General features: G+C 40.0%; 1 protein-coding gene across 1 annotated transcript in view; it reads left to right on the top strand.

Annotated features, from left to right (window-relative positions):
• Positions 1–207: 207 nt before the first annotated feature.
• GUCY1A2 (guanylate cyclase 1 soluble subunit alpha 2) overlaps positions 208–22,503 on the top strand; it is a 200,215-nt gene continuing 177,919 nt past the window's right edge. The window contains exon 1 of the mRNA XM_034409432.3: positions 208–876. Within this exon, the coding sequence (XP_034265323.1) occupies positions 571–876 (306 nt within the window). The 5' untranslated portion in view covers positions 208–570. The remainder of the gene's footprint in view (positions 877–22,503) is intronic.

Raw genomic sequence — 22,503 nt, 5'->3', positions numbered from 1 at the left:
CGAGAGCAGAGCATTACCCTCGGCTTGGCCCTGCGCAGCTCGGGGGGGGGAGGGGAGGGTCGGGGGGGTCTTCCCAAAGCCAGGCCTGGGGAGCCGGAGGAGCTCCGCCACCCGACGCTTCTCTTTTAAATTTGGCGACAGGCGAGGCGCACCTTCCCGCGGCGAGCACGTGACGCCCGCGAAGGCGCGGGAAGGCGGGCCAAAAGCGACCCGGGGAGGCAGGCGGCGGCGGCAGCAGCATCGGCGGCGGCGGCGGCAGCAGGGCCGGAGGAGGGAAGAAAGGGAGGCAGAGAAGGAGGGCAGCGGACGGAGGCGTCGCCTTTAAATGCTCTCAGCCGGGCGGCGGCGCGAAGGCAGCGCGCGTGGAGCCTCCGGGCGAGGGGAAGAAGAAGAAGAAGAAGAAGAAGGGGAGAAAAAAAAGAAAAGAAAAATAGCCCAAAGCCAGCGCGCTCCGATGCGTCCTGGACCATGAGCAGCCCAGCCGGCTCCGTCGCCCTGCGGGATTCCCTTGCCGTCCCTCCGCCGTCTCTCTGAAGCCCCTCGCCGGCTGATGCTTCCTCCCCCGCCAGCATGTCCCGGCGAAAGATCTCCTCGGAATCCTTCAGCTCGCTCGGTTCGGACTACCTGGAGACCAGCCCGGAGGAAGAAGGCGAGTGCCCCGTGGCCAGGCTTCTCTGGAACGGCAGCCGGAGCCCCGCTGCCCAGTCCGGGGCTACCACACCGGTCGCTACCGTTCCCCCGCCGCCGGAGGCTTTGGCGGCGGCGGCGGCGGGTCTCCCTGGCCCGGTTTCCGCGGGTTCCCGGAGGGCTCCTCGCAGAAGGCGGGTCAACCTCGACTCCCTGGGCGAGAGCATCAGCCGCCTCGCCGCCCCCACGGTAAATGCGCCTTTATTATTATTATTATTATTATTATTATTATTATTATTATTATTATTATTATTATTATTATTATTATTATTATTATTATTATTATTATTATTATTATTATTATTATTATTTATTATCCCGGGGGGATTGGGCGCCGCCGCGATCACTAGTGCGGGCAAGCCCAGGTGGGCAGGTAGGTAGGCAGGCAGGCAGGCAGGCGAGCCGGCGTTTGGCGGGGATGCCTACGCGCCCATCGGGCAGAGGAGGCTGACCAGGGAGGAAAGGCAGGACGGACCCTCCACCCGGCGGGCTTGTTTCGGCGCTGGAGGCTGGACGCGCGGGGTGGGGGGGTGGGGGGTTCAGAAGCAGCAGCCTCTGGCCGCCCTCAGGATCGTCCAACCTGGGCTCGCTGCGGAAGAGGAGCGCTCGATCCGCCTTAGACATCCCGGAGCACCCCGCCCCCCTCTTCGCCCACTCTTTCCCACGATGCGGGGCTTTCGAAGCGCGGCCACAGGTTGTCCCCCCCTCGCGCAGGTTGTCCCCTTATAACCCGCTCCCTGCGCCCCTCAATGACTTGAAGGGGCTTCCTCTGGGCTCCAGATGTTTGGGCATGGCTCTTTCTTGAAGATTCCCACCAAAGGGGTCAGGAATCCCCTCAGACCCTTCGAAGTGGCTCCGTTCAGAATTTGAGCGTTATTTCGGAGGATTCCCTTCTCATTTAGCCTCTGGTTTTCTTGAGGGGATTTTCCAAAGGCTGCCCCTACCCCCACCCCACCTCCTATAGCCTCATCTTTTCTTGTTGCATTTTCTTCGGTCCCCTCCAACTGCACATCAAGTTCCTTATGGGGAGAAGAAGAAGAAAGAAAAAAAAGGGGGGGGAAATAAATGTCACCTTTCATTGACATCTTTTAATTGGCAGCATTACAATCCCTCCAGAAGACACCCAAGGCGAGGAGTTGCAATGCTGCTTCTGTACTTATTCCGAAATATTTGATTCTTCTACTGCTCCCTTAACCATTCTAGTGGGATTATTCTCTTGAGAAATCTCCCATGTAAACCCTACAGGGGGAAAAAAAAAAACCAGAATGAAAAGAAAGCCTGTAAATTCGGATAGAGTTTTTACTGAATACTTGTGGCACTGGGAGTGTTACTGTTTCATAGCCTCCCCCCCTCCCAAGCTTCTATTCTGCACAGAATAGGAAGAAATCCAGAGAAATCTAGATAATGAAAAGCAGAATGCCTGTCCAGATAGGCCTTTGGTCCATTCTATAGAACATTTCCCTTGGTCCTCCTTTGCTACCGTTCACAGGCTCTCAATGGCCTGTGAATGGTAGTCCAAAATTCCATTCTCTGATTCTGCTGTGACACATATAATCTGACTCAGACAGTTTTGTTTATTGTTTTACCGAGCTGTAGCCGTTCTTAGGAGGACACTGAGAGAACATGGCTTAGATGTTTACTTCCCATGAATCATCTTCCAATAGAACGCAGTCCTTCTTTTCCTCTTTCCAAAGTTTATTTTCACTTCTTGGATCACAAGGCTTGTTGTTTCCCATACTTCTTATCAAAGATAATTTAAGACTTTTCTCTACCCAACTTCAGCCTTTATCCCATAATTGCTGCATCCTGCTTATTTCCCCTTTCTCTCCAATCTTGGCTGCTAATCCTTTCATTTATTGGTACATCCCATTCCAACAGAGATCTTGGAAGTACTCTCATTCAGCTTGATCCTTTCCAGCTGTGGAGTCTTGCACGGACTTCTAGTCCTGACTGGAATTATGTTCCCCCCTCCATCATTAAAAAAAGTCTAAAGATGGAAAAGTAATTTGTTTCCCTTTATCTCTTGGCTATTCCATATGGTTTCTGCCAAGCTGCTTTGAATTCTGAACTTGTTTGTTTCTCCTAGGGAAAGAAATGGCCAAGTACAGCTTGGTTACATACTGCTTTGCTTTATGTAATGCCATCAGTTTTGTCTGTATTCTCTAGAGATGTTCATTTGTCTTATGAGAAAAGTCCCATGCATAAGAAATGGCTCTTTGCTCTTTTAAATGCCATATACTAAACTTGTTCATTGCAACTCTTGTAATTTTGCTCAACATTATCTGATAGTTCCCACCATTTTAGTCCAGCTATGGGTTATTTTTGTGGTTGCAAGACCATGTTACAAAAAGCCAGTATGATGACTTTTAGAAGATGCTGCTAGGAATCTCATCAAGATAGCAAAGAACCATAGAATAGAATAGAATAGAATAGAATAGAATAGAATAGAATAGAATAGAATAGAATAGAATAGAATAGAATAATAAAAATTTTTATTGGCCAAGTGTGATTGAACACACAAGGAATTTGTCTTGGTATATAAGTTATCAGTGTACATAAAAGAAAAGATACGTTCATCAAGAATCATAAGGTACAACACTTAATGATAGTCATAGGGTACAAATAAGCAATCAGGAAACAATATCAATATCAATCGTAAGGATACAAGCAACAAAATTGCAGTCATACAGTCATAAGTGGAAGGAGATGAGTGGTGGGAATGATGAGAAGATTAATAGTAGTGCAGACTTAGTAAATAAAGGAAAGGTTCTAGTTCCTAAGTGAGGCATTATCTAGAATGCAGAAAAGGAAGGATGTAAGCACTTATCATAAGAGCTTTGCAGGAAGGAATGAAGGAAGGTCCTGATCTTAGATTCCTAAAACATTGGACTGAGAGGATTTCTGGAAGGAGTCATTATTTGGAATTAGTAAATATTTATGCTACTTACAACCAAATGCTGGAGTAAAATGCCAGCCAGTCTTTCCCCCTAAAATACTCTGTTTAATTCTCCCCTCCCATCTGCTTTCAATCCCTTTTGGCAAAAGTTAGCTGATTTTCTGAGTCTGTTGAACGTGCTTTAATTCTCATTCAGTTCCTGTGGGGTTCTTCCTTGCGTGCTCTCTGTTTGTGTGTGTGCACATAAAATATGTGTGTGTGTGCACATAGAATATGTGTGTTTATTGGACATGTATATATATATGTGTGTGTGTGTGTGTGTGTGTGTAAACCATCTATCCGTCTGTCTGTCCTTCCATCCATCCATCCATCCATCCATCCATCCATCCATCCATGTAGAATATAAGCAGCTGGAGAAGGGCAATTCGGAGCAGGGAATTGGGAAATGTTTCTGCAACATTTCTCCTAATAAACACTATCACAAGAGCTAAAAATAAAATAGTTACAATTATATGGCACCTATACATACAGAATCTGTTTTCAATTATATAATTCATCCCTGGGATATGCCACTGCTTTCCTAGTAAAAAAACCATTCTATCACTATTGCAAAGAGGCAGAACAAATGATAAAGCTATGGGGATCAGTTTAATGCTAGTTGCCTGTAGTCATCTGGATAGGGACCAGATTAGCCCCAGTTTAATGTCTCTCTCCACCCCGTAGTTGGCATATCCTTTTATGGTATATTACTGAGAAAACTGCCTTTACTGTAGTTGAGGAATATTCAACAGTTTCTTGGCTTGAAAGGAATGTGAAGCCAATTATACTAGAGTAATGGTATATATTTTGATGCTCTGTCAATGAAAATAAAAACCTCTTTAGATATCTGGTTAGAAAGACTGGAGGATGTAGTCATCTTCGATACAGATCTATACTGCATCCATCATGTTCCATTTTATTTTGTGAAGCTTATTTAATTATTATTCAGTATTTAATATTGAAATTAGTAACTGTGAAAACTTTGGATCAATTTCAGTTGGGGTTAAGGTTTTTTTTTAAAAATAAATAATCTACGCAATATCGATGCATGTTGATCGGTTGTGTCCAGAAGTGTAGATGTGACTCTCCCCTGCGGTGTTTGGGTTTTCACATTATTGAACAATGCGTAGTCTTTTTATGACCAACAGATCTGAGATATTTACTTTAAGAGTATCACTGATCTTTCAATCTATTTTAGAATGGCTCATGTTGGAGGGAGTAAAATCATGAGGGGGTCCAAATTTTTCTTTTGAACACGGATAGAAGCCATTATATATGCCTGTATGGGTCAGTCGCCAACAGTAACAAGTTGGTAGCTTAATTTTAATTTCTGACTTCAGACAGACGTATAGTAAATTAGATCACCTTTATTTCCTTCCCTTCAAATATAATGGTATTTACCCTGAAGATTATTTTTAATTTTGACATTTAATGAAATATTTTTAGATGAGCTTCAAAAAAAACAAAAAACAAAAAACACCACAACACCCTAGGCCACAAGAAAATTTTCATGCAGTGAAATTTGGATAGTCCCATGTGGAGTGTGATTTGGCAAAAAGATATTAGAAATATTTTTAATGCTAGATATCAGAAGTATTTTTTCAGAAAAGTATTGCAGAATAGATTCATGCATGCTATTTCTGCTAGAGCTGAGAAATTGCTGTATAAAACAAGCTTATATACTACGGGCCAACTTATTGCCTGTAAGTGATAGGAATCTGTGTGATTTGTCAACTGTAACCAACCTCCCGATATTTTGGAAAGATTTGTATCTGAACTTGGTTGCATTGTTAGCCTATCAAAGGAAAAGGTTCGGTTTTGCTTTTGACATTTTCATTCTATTCATGATGACAAGTTTATATTCAATAGGGTACATCAGGAAAGATAAGGAGAATTACCAATGGGTTGAAGAGAGAGATAATTTTCTTTATATGCCTATTAGATAGTTCAGTATAAATGGAATTTCATTAATTTGTTCCCCTCTTTCTGCATAGGCAGACCCACTGCTGATGCTATAATATTAGATGAAGAATCCCAACTGACCTTTGTCATATTTTTTGAAAAATAATTAAATTGCTTAATAAAGCAATGGCATAATTTTAGTGATTTTTTTAACAGCACGTTTAAAGAGATTTGAAGAAACGTATTATATTATTTCAAGCTCTCTAGCACTTCCAGATTTAGCAATTATATTTTCACACTTTGGGGGATCATTAAGCTAATTGTAACAAGATGATTTTATAGATAGATGTAGATTTTCAGATTCTGGGGAATATTTATATTATACTGATAATCTGACAAAACAAGCCCAGATTAAGTCAGGAGCATTACATTAATAGTTGTGGTCTCTTAGTTTTTTTCTTGTTCTACTTCTCAGATTATAAATTGATTTTTCACATTGAAACTGAAACCACAGACTTTTATAGCCATTCTTTACAAGTCATTACTATAAAGTATTAGCTATTGCAGCTCTCTGTCACTAGAAAGATTTTATGGTACAGTTTTTCATTACATTTAATAATAAATATTTTTTTAGTCCCTTCATGTCTTAAAATTGCTTATACACTTAATGTAATTGTGAATGCCTAAAGTAGGGGTGTCAAACTCAATGCCTGGGGGCTGGATCCGGCCCGTGGGTTGCTTAGATCTGGCTCGTGGGGCCGCCCTGGAAACAGCAAAGGACTGGCCTGCGGTGGCTCCGTTTTCGCTGGCAGAAGGTTGCAGGAGGCTGTGGCAGCCAAAAACGGAGCTTGGGAGCCCATTTTCACTGGCAGAGAGCTCAGGCCACCACAGGCGCTCCCAACATGAGTGACATTGAGCTAGCCACACCCACCCTGGCCATGCCCACCCCAGCCCGCCAAGGTCAAAACCAACCCTGATGCAGCCCTCAATGAAATCGAGTTTGACACCCCTGGCCTAAAGTAAGCTATTTTTAGTATTATTTGCCACCCAGTATTAAAATATAAAGGGTCAAGATGCAAGTTGTGATCTTGCTTTAAAGTGCAAGCATCAGCCTAGGTTGTATATTTTTGAAAATTGTGGTTTGTAGCAAAGAGAAGGTGGCCAATTTTGGACTGTGAAATGATGGAGAAACAAGAGAAGGAAAATTCAAGTTGAGTTTGTTCACGGCTTGATGCTATGTAGAAATTGAGCTAATAAATTTGCAACAGAGGTATGATTTGAACTGAGCGCTTCTTAGTTAGTAATTCAATTATTTAGTCAGTATGTAAGTTCTGTTGTCATAGGTAATGTGAAATCCTGGCTGATTTATGCTATGCACTGAAAAGTCCCCTTTGGGTTTACAGGCTCAACTCAGTGGAAATAACTTGTAAATGAATGTCCTGAGGATTACATTTAATAGCTTTGGGAGTTAAATATTGGTTGAAAAGGACAGTCGAAGTTTGAACTGCCTCCTAAATACATTGATTTGATGTAAGCTCCAATGTATTTCCAATTAAGCAAAAATAGAATCACAAATAATTCTAAATTTCTAAAGGAAAGTCTTTTAAATTTAGAAGACAGTGTATCAACTATGAAGTGAATTCTATTCTTTATCTTTATCTTTATTTGATTTGTATACTGCCCTACTCCCGAAGGACTCAGGGTGGTGAACAGCCAAACAGTAAAATATATAAATACAAAATTTAAAAACAGGATAAAATCGAATTAAACAATTTGGCCCAGACAGATTAAAACACCCCAATCATTTAAAAAACAGATTAAAATTTGCATATTAAAAGAAAAGAGGGAAAAGATTAGGCCAGGCCCGCCTGGTGGAATAAAAAGGTCTTCAAAGCACGGCGGAAGGTGCGTAGATCCCGGATCCTCCGTATTTCTGGGGGGAGCTCATTCCAGATAGTATTGACCATAATACAATTTTCTTTTGAGTACATATGTTTAAGATTGGATCCAAAGCTGCCTTGATATATTAAGGACAAATAGATATTTTGTGGGTCTGGAAAATTTGGGGAGTTAAATTATTTGCATGGCTAATTCTGGAGAGTGGAACTATGAGAAAATTATCCTGGACTCACAAATGAAGGACACATCCAAAGTATATTTCAGAATTTCAAGTGATCAGAGAGACACTTTTCATTCATAGCAGCAAAACCACTTTAACAAATATTATCTTGGGTTTCCTGTATCTCAGTTCCTGGCTATTGAGTTCAGTGAACAGAACAACAATAGAAAAAAAATCATACTTGAGCATGGTAAGAAAACAGGGCAGACAGCTTAAACATTCTGCCCTTATTGGGTTTTCTATATACCTGCCTTGATATAGACACATAATGAGACATGTTGGTGTTATAATCTGTGCAAGACCATATTGCTAGTGAGATCCAATAACATAAGTGTGCACATTTTATGTGGAATATCCCAGTTTCTAGGAAGCTGTCCCAGCTGGCCAGCAACAGCGTGAGCAACAGTACATTATATGAGTTGCAAGGCAGGAAGTAAACTCTGTTTATATTTCTCAATGCACATAAAGCAATTGTATTTAGGTTGGAAAACTCTAGATGACAATAAGGGATTAATGAATTTCTTTGCAGCTCAGATATGGTAACTCTGGTTATACCGTGTTTTCCCCAAAATAAAATCCTGTCTTATATTTTTTTGAACCCTGAAATAAGCGCTTGGCCTTATTGCCATGCACTCAAAGGCCCGATTGGGCTTATTATCAGGGGATGTCTTATTTTGGGGGAAACAGGGTATTATATGAGCCCTGGTGGTGCAGTGGTTAGAATGCAATACTGCAAGCTACTTCTGCCTGCCTGCTGGCTGCCTGCAATTTGGCAGTTCCAATCTCACCAGGCTCAGCCTTCCATCCTTCCAAGGTCGGTAAAATGAGGACCCAGATCATTGGGGCCAATATGCTCTAAACTGCTTAGCGAGGGCTGTAAAGCACTTTGAAGCGATATATAAGTCTAAGTGCTATTGCTATTGCTATCTATGCTAGTACAGGTAGTTCTCAATTTACAACAGTTCATTCAGTGACTGTTCAAAGTTACAACGGCACTGTATGACCATTTTTCACACTTATGACCATTGCAGCATGCCCGTGGTCATGTGATTGACATTCGGATGCTTGACAACTGACTCACATTTATGACGGTTGCAGTGTCCCGGGGTCATGGACACTTTTGAAACCTTCTGACAAGCAAAATCAATGGGGAAACCAGATTTGCTTAACAACCGTGTTACTAATTTTATCACATAACAGATGTGTCAAGAAAAGTCGTAAAAGGGGGCAAAACTCACTTAACAAATTTCTCTCTTAGCAAGATAAATTTTGGGCTGAATTGTGGTTGTAAGTATAGGACTACCTGTATCTGAGGTTAAAGATGAACCATAAGTAAAAACACAAATTAACACAAATTAATACGCTTTGCTTTTATCTGCCCACCTTCCTTAACATTGCACCCTTCAATAGAGGTGAGCAATCAAAGTAGTGAGTGATTTTAGTATCAATGAATTAATTGATTAATTTCTGGAATGCATACCGCAATAGCACTTATACTTATATACCGACTGACAGTGCTTTACAGCCCTCTCTAAGCAGTTTACAGAGTCAGCATATTGCCCTCAACAATCTAGGTCCTCATTTTACCCACCTCGGAAGGATGGAAGGCTGAGTCATCCTTGAGCCCATGCGACTCAAAGTGCCAAATTGCAGGCAGCCGGCAGTCCGCAGAAGTAGCCTGCAGTACTGCATTCTAACCACTGCGCCACCACGGCTCCTGTAGAATATAAGTTACATTTATAAGTATTGATTCCTTGAAAAGGAATCTCTACTATTGTCTTTTTTAAGATAAGAATTTGTTGCCTTTGTTTCTGATCGTCTAACTTTACGATCAGATTTAACAGCGCAAATTTTAGCAGCACAGTATTATGTGGCAATTTGCCATTGGATTTCCCATTTAGGACTTTTGCATCATTCCAAGCAAAGATTTTCAAAGAAGTTGAATCCTGGTTTTGGGTGCAAAACAATTAATGAAAGCTCAATAGTATGTGTGAACGAGTTCGAAACTGGGGATCAGTGCTTTCTGTCAATCACGGTAGTGTTCATGGAAAAGATTCGTTCTTGGCTGAATTTAGAATCTTTAGATTTTTCCACCTGCCATTCTCACTTAATCTGATGGAAAAGCTACGATCCTTTTCACAGGAGAAGTTTTCATGAGTGAATATTGGGTTCTTTTGCCAGATATAAACTGATTTAAGATCTCATCTGGACTATCTGGGTTTGATTATGCAATATCTGGCACAATTATTTGCATCCTTCTGGCACAATTATTTGCATCAGTAGTGGGTTTCAAATCCTGGCTCTGCATGTGTAGAGCATTTTTGACGACGTCTGGGTGGGTGGGTGGCGCCTCCTGCACTGCCACTACCGGTTTTCACGAACCGGGGCGAACTGAGAGCAACCCACCACTGATTTGCATCCTCCTGATATAGAATGTTACGGAAAGAATAGAAAGAAATAGTGAACCAACTTTTCTGATAATAGAGTAGACATAGCTAAATGTTGTTTACATTTAGATTTCAATATTGTAAATCCAGCCATTATACCTCTGTACATTTCTATCCTGGCAAATAGAACATGCTTCTATTGATTGTTGATTGTTTTGCAAATTTCCATGTCGCCTGTTCTTTGTTCTTTAAACTTTTCACTCTTTACAGGATCTTATCAGCTGCATCCAACCATGACTTTCTCAGTCTTTCTTTTCATTGCAGCTCACTCATTCTTCATGTATTTGTTTTGTGATGCATTTCTCATTCATACTCCCTCAATGACCAAACCACCTCACTGTATTTGTTTTGTACTGGCCATACACTTCTGTATTCCATCTACATTAATTCATTTACAGCAGTGTTTCCCAATCTTGGTAAATTGAAGGCGAGTGGACTTCAACTCCCAGAATTCTCAGCAATGGCTATACTGGCTGTGGAATTCTTAGAGTTGAAATCCATATACTGTATTTGGAAATGGCTAAGATTGGGAAACCCTGATATACAGGTAATTCTTGATTTACAACCACAATTGGAACCAGAATGTCGAAAGAGCCACGGTGGCGCAGTGGATAGACTGCAGTACTGCAGGCTACTTCTGCTGATCACAGGCTGCCAGCAGTTTGGCAGTTCGAATCTCATTAGGCTCAAGGTTGACTCAGCCTTCCATCCTTCCTAGGTGGGTAAAATGAAGACCCAGATGATTGGGGACAATACGCTGACTCTGTAAACCACTTAGAGAGGGCTGTAAAAGCTCTGTGAAGCGGTATATAAGTCTAAGTGCTATTGCTAAGCATGGCTAAGCATGGCTGTTGTTAAGTGAGGTTTTATGTCAAGGTTGTTAAGTGAATCACTGCAGTTGTTAAATGAGATCTATGGTTGTTAAGTGAGTCCAGTTTGCCTCATTCATTTTGCTTGTTGGAAGCCTACTGGGAAAGTTGCAAATTGCAATCTCATGACTCTGGAATGTTGCCACCATCATATAGGCATGTCAGTTGACAAACATCTAAATTTTGATCATGTAACCATGGAAATGCTGTGATAGTTGTAAATGTGAGGACTGGTCATAAGACACTTTTTTTCAGTTCCAGTGTAACTTCAAATGGTATCTAAATGAATGGTTTAAGTCGAGCACTGTTCTGACCCAGCCTTCGCAAGTAATAATAAGCCGCTTATTCGCAAGTAAAAAGTAACCCTTTTCAAAATAGGGCAGGAACAGTCTTTTATTCACATGGATAAACAAAAAGCAAATGTAATTAGTCCCAACAGACCTGGCCAAGAAATCTGAATTGCTTGCTGTATCCTAAAAGTGAATGGTTGTCTGTGACAACCGGCCTCTCCCACACCCCTACTATTTTATTTCCCAGCCAGGGAAGGGCTGACTAATGTCCACATCTGCTTTTCCTTGAGAGCTGGCTTATTGTTTTCCATTGCTCTCCTTTCCTCTCTGTGCATATGTGCATCTGTTCTTCCCACTCACTCAGCTCAGGCCCTGAAGACAGCTGCCTCTCCACCTGGGGGAGGACGGAAGGCCCTGACTCTGCCTCTGCCTCTGATGCTGTTTCCTTATCAGAGCCTTTCAAAGTCTCTGAAGCCGGCCCAGGCTCTCCCTCAACCTCCTCCTCATCTGACTCTACTGCTAGTTCTGCTGGCAGCCGATGGGCCACAACAAGGACTACCTTTATACCTTGCGACAGACTACATGTTATCTTTCCCCCAGCATTTTTCTCTATTAAAATACCTGCATCTATTTCCTCTTCTTTAATAAAACATTCGACCACAAATTCATCTACTTTTGCTTAGCTTTCCCCATTTATAAATCACTAGCAATCATCCAGTCCATTTACTCTTGTCAGATCCAACCACATTGGCTTTTAATACATCAGTTTTCTGATTATATTCGTCATTGTATCATGCTGCAAATTGACTTCTTAGCCAAAAATGTACATTGTCTACATACAAACGTACATGCACATACACATCCCAACTAGTCCACTTATAACATAATTACAAGTATTTCTTATGTATTCACATAAATACTAAACCAAGGGGCCAATGCACCTCCTTGCATAACTCTGCTTAGTGTTCAATTATCGTTAAGCAATCCATTTATACTTGCGTATGCTTTGCTTTCTTTTTAACCTCCCCCTCACTGTCACTTTTACCATCTTTCAGCATCATATTCATGTAAAACATTCCATAAATCAAGCTTTGGTACTTTATTAAATGGTTCCTGGAAATGAACAAAAATAAAATAGCATTTCTTTTGTCAAGTTTATGTGTTTTTCAGGTAGTACTTGCACAACCTCTGTCCAGATTAAAGCTACTGTACATGGCAGTATTCCAATTTTGGTGATTGACTCTCTTTGTAAGTTTTTGATCACATCTTCCTGGCTTAAAAAAACCCTGACCCCCTTGTAGTTTCTACAGGGAATACTTTTTCAAGCTTTCGCTTTTTACAGTACAAGGAACAATTCTTCCAATCGTCTGGAAAGAAACCTTCTTCACGTATATGTTAAACAAGTCACACGGCAAGGAAATGGCTTCTATAGTTTATGATTTCTCCTGTTACAATTGTCTACATTGGCAACTTTATCATTTTCAACATGCTCTGAGCACTTATGACTTTTTTCATTGATTTTTTTTCTTGGACATCAACATTGGTTCAATCCAGTGGTGGGTTTCTACTGGTTCGCCTCAGTTTGGCTCCACCCACCCGCCTGGATGTTATCACAGAACAGCACAGAAGTGCTATGCGTGAGCGAAGTGAGCGCATGCACACATATGCTCACAGTTCTGAACTGGTAGCGAAGGTAAGTGAAACCTACTACTGGTTCAATCATACTGTTTGACATATCACTATTGGCATATCTATTACTATTGACATATATTCTCCCAGCATTTCCTTATTCCCTTGATATCCCAAATACTTTCATCCCTTTTAAATTTTGCTTCTATTCTCCATTGTTGAGGTTTCTAGTTTAGCCCAGGTCACTCACACTTCCAGAACAATTTTTTCCATTTCCATCAAAATTAAGCCCTATTTTCTCTGCCTCTTTTAATATCAACTGTTCCATGGTCTCCTTGACTACACTGTTCACAACTGTGTCTACAGTCATTATGTAATACCTTTCTCCCATCTCTTTTTGTAGCAAACCTTTATTTTTGTATTAATTTTTTCCCCCTCAATCATTACTTCTTTCATTTCTTCATTTTATCAAGCATCCCTTTTCATACTTCCTACATGCTTAAGTGGCGCTTTGAAACATACAGTAATTATTTTCATTCGGTTCCATTTCTACATCTTCTTTTCTTACATCCACACTCTATTCATTTTTGGGGAGATAAATTTATCTTCCAAGAAATTTTTATATTCGCTTCATTTCTTTCATTTCTGTGACAGACTACAGTAAGCAGCAGCATCTTAAGAAGGAGTGGGCACATTCCAAGCAGGGGAGGTGGGTGAGACTAGAGATAGCACAATCCAGAACTGGATTGCAGGAAGGGACATAGATCTAGGATAGTCATTCCCCAGAATAACCCAGGGTATATTCATTACCTTGGGGCAACATAGGTTTATTCTGGCAAGATTCTGCCTATACTCTATACAATGTAAGCAAATAGAGCTGGACTTTGGCTGGATTTTGAGTTGCTATTGGGCTAGCTTGACAATTTCTTACCTTTCCTTCCAGAACCATTTTTTCCAAGATTTCTTCTTGATACTTCTAATAATTGTCTGCCCCACATTTAGAACATCCCATCATCCTTCTATTATTCACTAATTCTCTCAGTCCTTCATCTTAATGTGATCAAATGGTGCTTTTTTTTTAGAGTTATATTCATTCCTTTTCCTTATCTTCCTTGAGGAAAGGGTAGTTCCTCCAGCCATAATAGAGATACCCATGCAGTTCCTCTTCAAAGGGCTGATGTTAAACCCAATAAACCTGGACAATTTTTATCTAGTATCCAGCCTTCTTTTTACAGGAAATTTCTTGAGAAGATAGTTGGGCAGCAACCTCCGAAGTTCTTGGAGAAAATGGACTATCTGGAACTTTTTCAGTTGGGATCCAGATTCCAGACCAAGGCAGAGTAGAGTATAGGGTCAACATTAATCCCATTTATTGATGACCTTTGGTGGAGCTAGGATGTAAGTGATGGGTCAATCCTGGTGCTCCTTGGACTCTCAGTGATATGGTTGATCATGGTATCCTTCTCTAGGGCTTAAAAAAATCAGGAGATTGGGGCAGTCAAGAGTCCTGGCAGAAGGATACGGAAGAGCATAAGAAAAAACAACAACATTTGCATACTTGAAATAATTCACCTTAAAGTAATTCTAAATTGTTGAATGATTGATGAAAAAAAGCAGATATTTCTCTCATTATGGGGGGAGAGATAGTTTACTGGAAATTAGAAATCATATTTCACATTGCATTACTTTTGAGCAATGAAATTTGATATTGTCAGCATTTGCGAAAACCTGTATATCACATGACTAAGCAGACATTCTGCAAAGACAAGTATTAATTGGCAATGAAAAATAAACTTAATGCACCTTTAAAGGTACATTAAAGGTGTAATGCACCTTTACCATTACAAGTCCAAAATGGCCGGGAAGAATTCATCCTTCGTAGCAAAAATAAAAATAAAAATCTCATTGTGCTGACATTATTTGAATATCTATAACATAAACAAATAATTTGAATATAAAATAGAATCAGTCACAAAGATGTCATTTAACATTAAAACCACAGTAAAAAATTGCAATGTGGTTGTGCACAACAAAAAATGATTGTTCCAGATTATGTCTGTAAATAATGCTAATTCATAGATATGAAGTGCAGTTTTGTTTGATCCACATTTCTAAATACTTTGACTTAATGTGATGAAAAATGTGAGTAGCACATTTCTCCTAATCATGCCATGTCTGTCCATCCGTCCATCCGTCCATCCATCCATCTTCCACCTTTATTATTTTTACAAATAACTCAAAGTGATGAACACACATTTCTGATCTTATTTTCTCCACAACAACCTGTGAGGTGGGTAGGACTGGGAGGGGGTGACTGGCCAAGCTTATCCAGATAGCTTTCATGGCTAAGGAGAGACTAGAAGTCATGGTCTCCTGCATTCTAGCCTGGTGTCTTAATCACTAGACCAAACTGGCTCTATTTTGTATTTATTGCATGAGTTTTTATTTTGGAAGACTCATGTGAGTATTAAAGAGAATAGATTTGTCTGAGTATGTATGAAACTAAAATTGAGTGCAAATAAATGAAGTCATCAATCTGTACTAATTTGTTATAAGAGCTGCTTTTAATGATTTTTTTTTGTCCACAAAATAAAATTTGAGTTGAAAAATAAACCTCAGCTTTGAACTGAAGCTAAAGATTGATCATCTTGCATTAACATCTAATTAAATAACTGATCCTTTCATTATTTATGATGACTGGTCACTTCGGCATGTAATTCTTTGGTTGACATCATAAAGCACCACAAAGCAGAAAACTTCTGTGGTTACTGGAGAAAAAAATAGTGAGCTCAGCCTATTTAGTTGTAGCAGTATACACCATGTAATCTGAATTGTGTGGTGTCACAATACATTTATCTTCCTGCAGGAAATTGTTTCCCTCCCAACTACTTGTTTCACTAATTTTACCTTTGTCCCTTTGGTTATATTAGCCAAATTTAATTAAATTCTTGATTCCAGTGTAAATCATGATGACAGGTCAGTGTTTGAAATCTACTTCTCTCTTTCTCTTTCTCTTTCTCTCTCCCTCCCCATCCCCCTCTTTCTTTCGTCTCTGTCAGTTTGAATGTCTGTCTGTCTGTCTGTCTGTCTGTCTGTCTGTCTCTCTCTCTCTCTCTCTCTCTCTCACACACACACACACACACATCAAAACAGACAGCTTTTTGAAATAAAGAAACTTGATGTCTGGAGTAGAGTGAAATTTAGTAAAAATCAAGATGGATTGGCATCATTGGGATGATGGTAAATAATTTTGAACATACAGCTCATGATGGGAACAGATTATTGGCAGATTATTATTAAACCTGCCAGATTTATTCAGCATGATTTGTTCGATTATGTTTATCTCTGTTGGCGATATCATCAGTGAGTCTTTGATACGGGACATGTGGTGGTTTGGTCAAGCCTTTGATGTAGGCTTGTTCAAACTACCACAAGTCCTTCCAGAATGATTTCGTTCAGTTAACTCAAAATCTCTGCCACACAAAGCTTGCTTTTAGGGCTGTGAGAGTGTGTTTGGAATTGTGATCATATTGATTTTTTAAAAAAGGCATTGCATCTGTATGCTGCCTTGCCTTTAGATACCCTAACTAAGACAGTGTTCACAGGTCTTGTCTCTCTTTTTATCTTAACCCTTTTTCTAGGAAGCAGGTCAAGGTGGAACATACATTTGTTAACATATATAACAAGATGGTGGAAAACCTAGGGATAGCTAGTATCAACCACATCCGACTAAGCTTGGTCAGGTGGCCATGTTATTGTTACAATATTCTGTGCCTTGTTCAGGCTCACCTTGTGTTTCTGATATTGTGTTTCATGGCATTTTGCAAATCCAGAAAATGGGTTAATTCTGCAACCAGGTCATGCACAGTTATTAGCGCAACATGCAGTTTTGAACAAGCATTTACCTGGGTAGAAAAATAAAAATTTTAACCATTACTATATTGCACTCATATCCCTGTTGGATTCTGGATTGTTAAAATATTGTTATCCCTTAATTATTATTATTATTTTATTAATAAGTGAAGTTATTTATGAAGTTATGGCAAGTATCTCCCTTCTTTAATTTTCCCCCACAACAAAAGCAACTCTGTGAGGTGATATCAGCTGAGAGAGAATGTCTGGCCCAAAGTTATAATCTATATATATAAAAGTGAAATCCACTCACTCATCACGAAATCTCCAGAACGGTAAAGCCTACAAACCTGAAATTTGGCACGTACGTTCCTCTTGGCTTCTAAGTACTCTCTAAGAAAGGATTTTTTGAAATGACCATCAGATCATTAGTATTTCATATACAGTATATTCATATACAGTATATTAACACACTCTGATGCTAAGGAGTTAGATATTCTACTTGCCCTCCCCACCTGAAAAGTTCCAACTACCACTACCACATTCCCTTACCTCAGTTCAAACTGGCAGACGTTCCACTCCCTCACTCAGGAGCGGTCTGGGGCTCCTTACAGTACTAAATGTCGCTACCTCACCAAAATGTCTATGCCTTCCACCTATGGAATTGCTTCTGAACTCAAGGTGGCGGGAGAGATATTCCCTTATGTGTTTCAATCACCGACCACCACTGAGCCAACGGATTGTGAACCAAATTTCTCCTACATAGTGTCCCAGCCCCAAATCTCTTCTTACACTGACCTCCTCAGTTCAGTTCCTTCTACTGTAACACCAGTTAAAGGGAAAAGAGGGGGAAAATGCAGGAAAAGATTTACAGATGTGATTAGGAAAACACAAGTAAGGGAAGCTGCAAAAAGGTATCGTCAAAGTCATCCGAAGTCAATAGAGAGGCTGTAAAAAAGTATGTATCTAATAATCCCTACATTAATCAGGCAGCTACAGCTAAATATACCAACATTTAAAGTGCAGGGGCAGGTTTATCACAGGATAGGGAGTATCATAGTGGGGCCTCAGCAGCAGCCTTCATTTCTCCAGATATACTTTGTTGATGATGATGACAATGACAGGGACATCCATTGTGGAATCTACTAGGGCGTTACTCCAGAACTGTGACTCCAGAATCACATAGTTTTGTAGCGAAGCACAGGTATCCAGCTAGTAAAAATATAAGGAAAATCATGCTCCCTCTACTTAAGGGCTCCTCTGTGTTGCATCAAAATGAAAATACCTGGATAAGGACAGAAATTTTTGGCAGGAAAATGTCCAAGTGGTTTTATTCGGAAGAAGTTTTAACATGTTTTCAGACTTTTGGTGCAACATTACTACGTTGACACCAATCACATAACAGCTACTTTTTTCTGCATAAAGTGAATTTTTAGATGAAAATGATCAAATTCACAATAGTGAATTAACATAAACAAAATTTACCCAATACATAATACCTATGCATTATATATACAGTGCATATTAGTACAGACAATCCTCAATTTACAGCCATTTGCTTAATGACTGCTCAAAGGTACAATGGCACTGGAAAAAGTGATTTATGACTGATCTTCACAATTATGTCTGTCTTTGTATCCCCATGGTCACATGATCAAAATTTGGATGCTTGGCAACCGGGGTGCATTTCAACGGGTCCTGGGGTTATGCAATTGTCATTTATGACTTCCCAGCTGGTTTCCGAACTTCAGTGGGGGAAAGCCATGTTTGCTTAACAACAGTGTGCTTCACTTAACAACTGCAGTTATATACTTAATAAATATGGCAAAAAAGTCATAAAATCTGGCATGACTCACTTAACAACTGCTTAGCAATGGAAATTTTGGTCTCAGTTGTTGCCGTACATCAAGGACTACCTGAATTGGGCAATCATTTGGTAGAATGTGTATGATCCTTTGCTGTTTTAGAACCAATTTCTGGGTTCAGCAGATTGACCAGCTTCTGTGAAAACTTGTGTTGATTAACTATATTTTAATCTTCTTGTCCTGTTTGTGTTAGAGGCACCATTTTAGGTGCTTCTCAGTTAAAAGGATTAGCTAATGACATCACCGTTGTCTGGGGAATGCCTTGGGGGGCTCCTTTCATGCCCCTGTCAGGGATCTGGAGCGAATGATGAGAGCTGAACCCCACCATGCAGCAGCACTTGGGTCTCGAACGCAGGCTTGTTAACCTCCAACCCAGCATCCTAACCACATGAGCCACCGTGCTTCATTTTAATCTTTTTATCATGCCTTGTTTCCATCATGGAACTCAAGCAGATCTATACAAAATGTCTCTTGTAGTCTCTCATTCAGGCCAGGTCTATTTTATTTCAGCAGAGGAGTTCCTTCCTGTATTATGAGAACACATGGTTCTCTAGAACTCTCTTGGTGTGGATAGCCATAGATATGACATTGGAGAAACTATGGGGCAACAGTTACAAAAACATGTTTTAAGACTGGGAAATGGAGAAAACACTAGTAAGAAACTCTTTAGGAGTCTGTTTCCTGACATGGCTCAGATCAGGAAACAGGACTGACATTTGGACTACATTGGCATAGCTACCAACTATGTTGGCATAACTGGACTGATGCGAGTTGAACTTTAGAACATTCTGTATGGGCAGAAATCTTGGAAACTAGGCAGTGGAGGAGGAGGAGGGTAGAGGTGGGGAAAATACTGAGATAGAACAGCCAAGAAGCAGATATAGAAAGAGATAAAGATCTTAGAGAGGAATACAGAAGACAGGTCAAAAAGAAAAAAAGCATAGCAACTAAAGTATTGAAGCGGGCAAGAGATAATGGATAGATGACTTTTTGTTTTTGATGTTGTTTCGATTTGCCTTCCATTTCCTCTTTCTTTCTTTTCTTTTCTTTTTTTTTTTTGTAGGTAGGTGACATGATTAGAAGTTAGGTAGAATAGAAAGAAAATGTTTTTAACAAAGGATGACATGATTAAAAGTTAGAATAAGAGATAGAAATAAGAGAAAAGGGGAATATTAGTGTATGCTCCTTTATATTTATTTATTTATTTATTTATTATTGAATTTCTATACCGTCCTTCTCCCTGAGGACTCAGGGCGGTGTACAGCCAGAATTAAAAAACATGCAGGACAAATATTAAAAAACAATTAAAAGATATATAAATTTGGCCCAATTAAAACTCACTACCAATTAAAACAATTTAAAACATTTAAAAACATTTAAAAATTTCTTCTTAAGCCAGCCCGGCTTGCTTGAAAAAATGGGTTTTAAGGGCACGACGGAAGGCACTGAGGTCCTGGATTCTCCTTATCTCTGGGGGGAGCCGATTCCAGAGGGTAGGTGCCCCCACAGAGAAGGCCCTCCCCCTGGGGGTTACCAGCCTACACTGTTTGGCTGATGGCACCCCGAGGAGGCCCTCTCTGTGGGAGCGCACGGGTCGATGGGAGGTCGTCGGTAGCAGCAGGTGGTCTCGAAGATAGCTAGGCTACCTTATAAAATAAGAGTAATAATAAGAGAAAACATGGAATAATTGAATAATGAAAGATTGCAACTTGGTATAAATATGTATTACTATTAGAAATATATAAGTTGGATTGAAAGTAATAACTATGACTAATGCTAATTAATTTTATTTGTATTAGAATGTATGACACCCAGGTGCCACACTGTTCACGCATTATGTTTGTAAAAAAAAAAAAAAAAACTTTTTTAAAAAAGAACATTCTGTATTTCTGCTCTGATCAGCTCAAACTAGCATAGCAAATAGTAAAACTAAAGACCAGTTTGATTTTCTTCTTTTTAAAATGTCTTCTCCCGTAACCCTAGTGATGGCAGCAAATGTAACTTTTGTAGATGGTATTGCTAGGATCTTCAGTACTTCAACAGCTAGGATGCCTTAAATGCATGCCTGGAAGTCCTTGGGAAAAGAAGACAGAACCATTCTGGATACATTTTAGCAATCCAAGTTCACTTTCGCCTAATGATCATGTAATTTAGTGCATCAAACACACCCACATATCTTTTCCAACCTTGGGTCAGCCAGGAAAATGTCCATGACTAACTTATGTGGTGGCAAGGTTTTGTTTTATCTGTGCCCAGGCTGAAACTGGAAAGGGAAGCCATTTTGAAAACAATTTGCAGGTGGGCCTAATGGAAAAGCTTGAGGAAAAAAGGACTATTACTCTTTGTGACATAAGGCAAGAGTTGGGAACATATCTGAATAAATTGCCAGGTTTTATTACTTTGTAGCAGAGGTGGGTTTCAGCAGGTTCTAACCAGTTCTGGAGAACCGGTAGTGGAAATTTTGAGTAGTTCGGAGAACCGGTAGTAGAAATTCTGACTGGCCCCGCCCTCATCTATTCTCTGCCTCCCAGGTCCCAGCTGATCAGGAGGAAATGGGGATTTTGCAGTAACCTTCCCCTGGATTGGGGAGGGAATGGAGATTTTACAGTATTCTTCCCCTGGAGTGGGGTAGGAATGGAGATTTTACAGTATCCTTCCCCTGGCACACCCACCAAGCCACGCCCACCCATGCCCACCAAGCGACACCCACAGAACCAGTAATAAAAAAAATTGAAACCCACCACTGCTTTGTAGGTACTGATTTTCACCATTACTGGGATTAACTACATCTATTCTATTCATGGCTTGTTCTTGGCTTCCTGTGAAAGCTGCAGACTGAGGATTGGAACTTTTATAGAGAGATTTATTGCAGAGACTTGGGTGATTACCTGACATTTGTAATTCTATGCTAGGCATAAGTGTCTCTCGATAATAGAATAGAATAGAATAGAATAGAATAGAATAGAATAGAATTCTTTATTGGCCAAGTGTGATTGGACACACAAGGAATTTGTCTTTGGTGTATATGCTCGCAGTGTACATAAGGAGAATAAAATACATTCATCAAGAATAAAAAGATACAACACTTCGTGATAGTCAAGGTTACTAATAAGCTATCAAATCGTACTAGGAAACAAGTAAAAACAATATAAATTGAAAGGTACAAGCACATGGTTATAGTAATAAGTGGGAAGAGATATATACTAGTAAGGAAGAGAAGAATAATAGTAATACAGTCTTAGCAAATTATTTGACAGTGTTGTGGGAATTAGTTGTTAAGCAGAGTGATGGCATTCAGGAAAAAACTGTCCTTGTGTCTAGTTGTTCTGGTGTGCGGTGCCTATAGCTTCGTTTTGAGGGCAGAAGTTGAAACAATTTATGTCCAGGATGTGAGGGGTCTGTAGATATTTTCACAGCCCTCTTTTTGACTCCTGCAGTATACAGATCCTGCGTGGAAGGCAGGTTGGTAGCAATTGTTTTTTCTGCAGTTCTAATTGTCCGTTGAAGTCTGTGTAACATGCACTCATCTGTTTTCAGCCTGGCGTTCCCGTTTATTTTACTTATATCCCAATAATTTCAGGCAGGCGTGATGAGGCCAAATCTGGTGCCTCCTAGATGTCAAATGCTCCAGTTTCATAATGTCTGTAGATTATAGTTGTATCTTATGGAAACTGAAGACCAATTAATTGGGAGAGCAGCACTTTCAGGAAGTCTCTGTTAACCAAACAGCAAAAAATGTGGATTGCAGAATATCTTAAATACCCGATAGAAATCAAGATTACATCCCGCTAAGAACATCTCGCTCTTGCTTCTGTCCATTACAGCCTCCTGCTTTTTATAATTGTGTAGTATAATTGTGCCCCCACTCCCCAGATTAAAATATTCTTTATTCTTAATATTAAAAGAGT

The sequence above is a fragment of the Pantherophis guttatus genome, chromosome 5, assembly GCF_059756535.1.
Source record: "Pantherophis guttatus breed Tessera chromosome 5, ASM5975653v1, whole genome shotgun sequence".
NCBI classification, from domain to species: domain Eukaryota; kingdom Metazoa; phylum Chordata; class Lepidosauria; order Squamata; family Colubridae; genus Pantherophis; species Pantherophis guttatus.
This window is presented reverse-complemented; position numbering and strand designations above follow the sequence as displayed.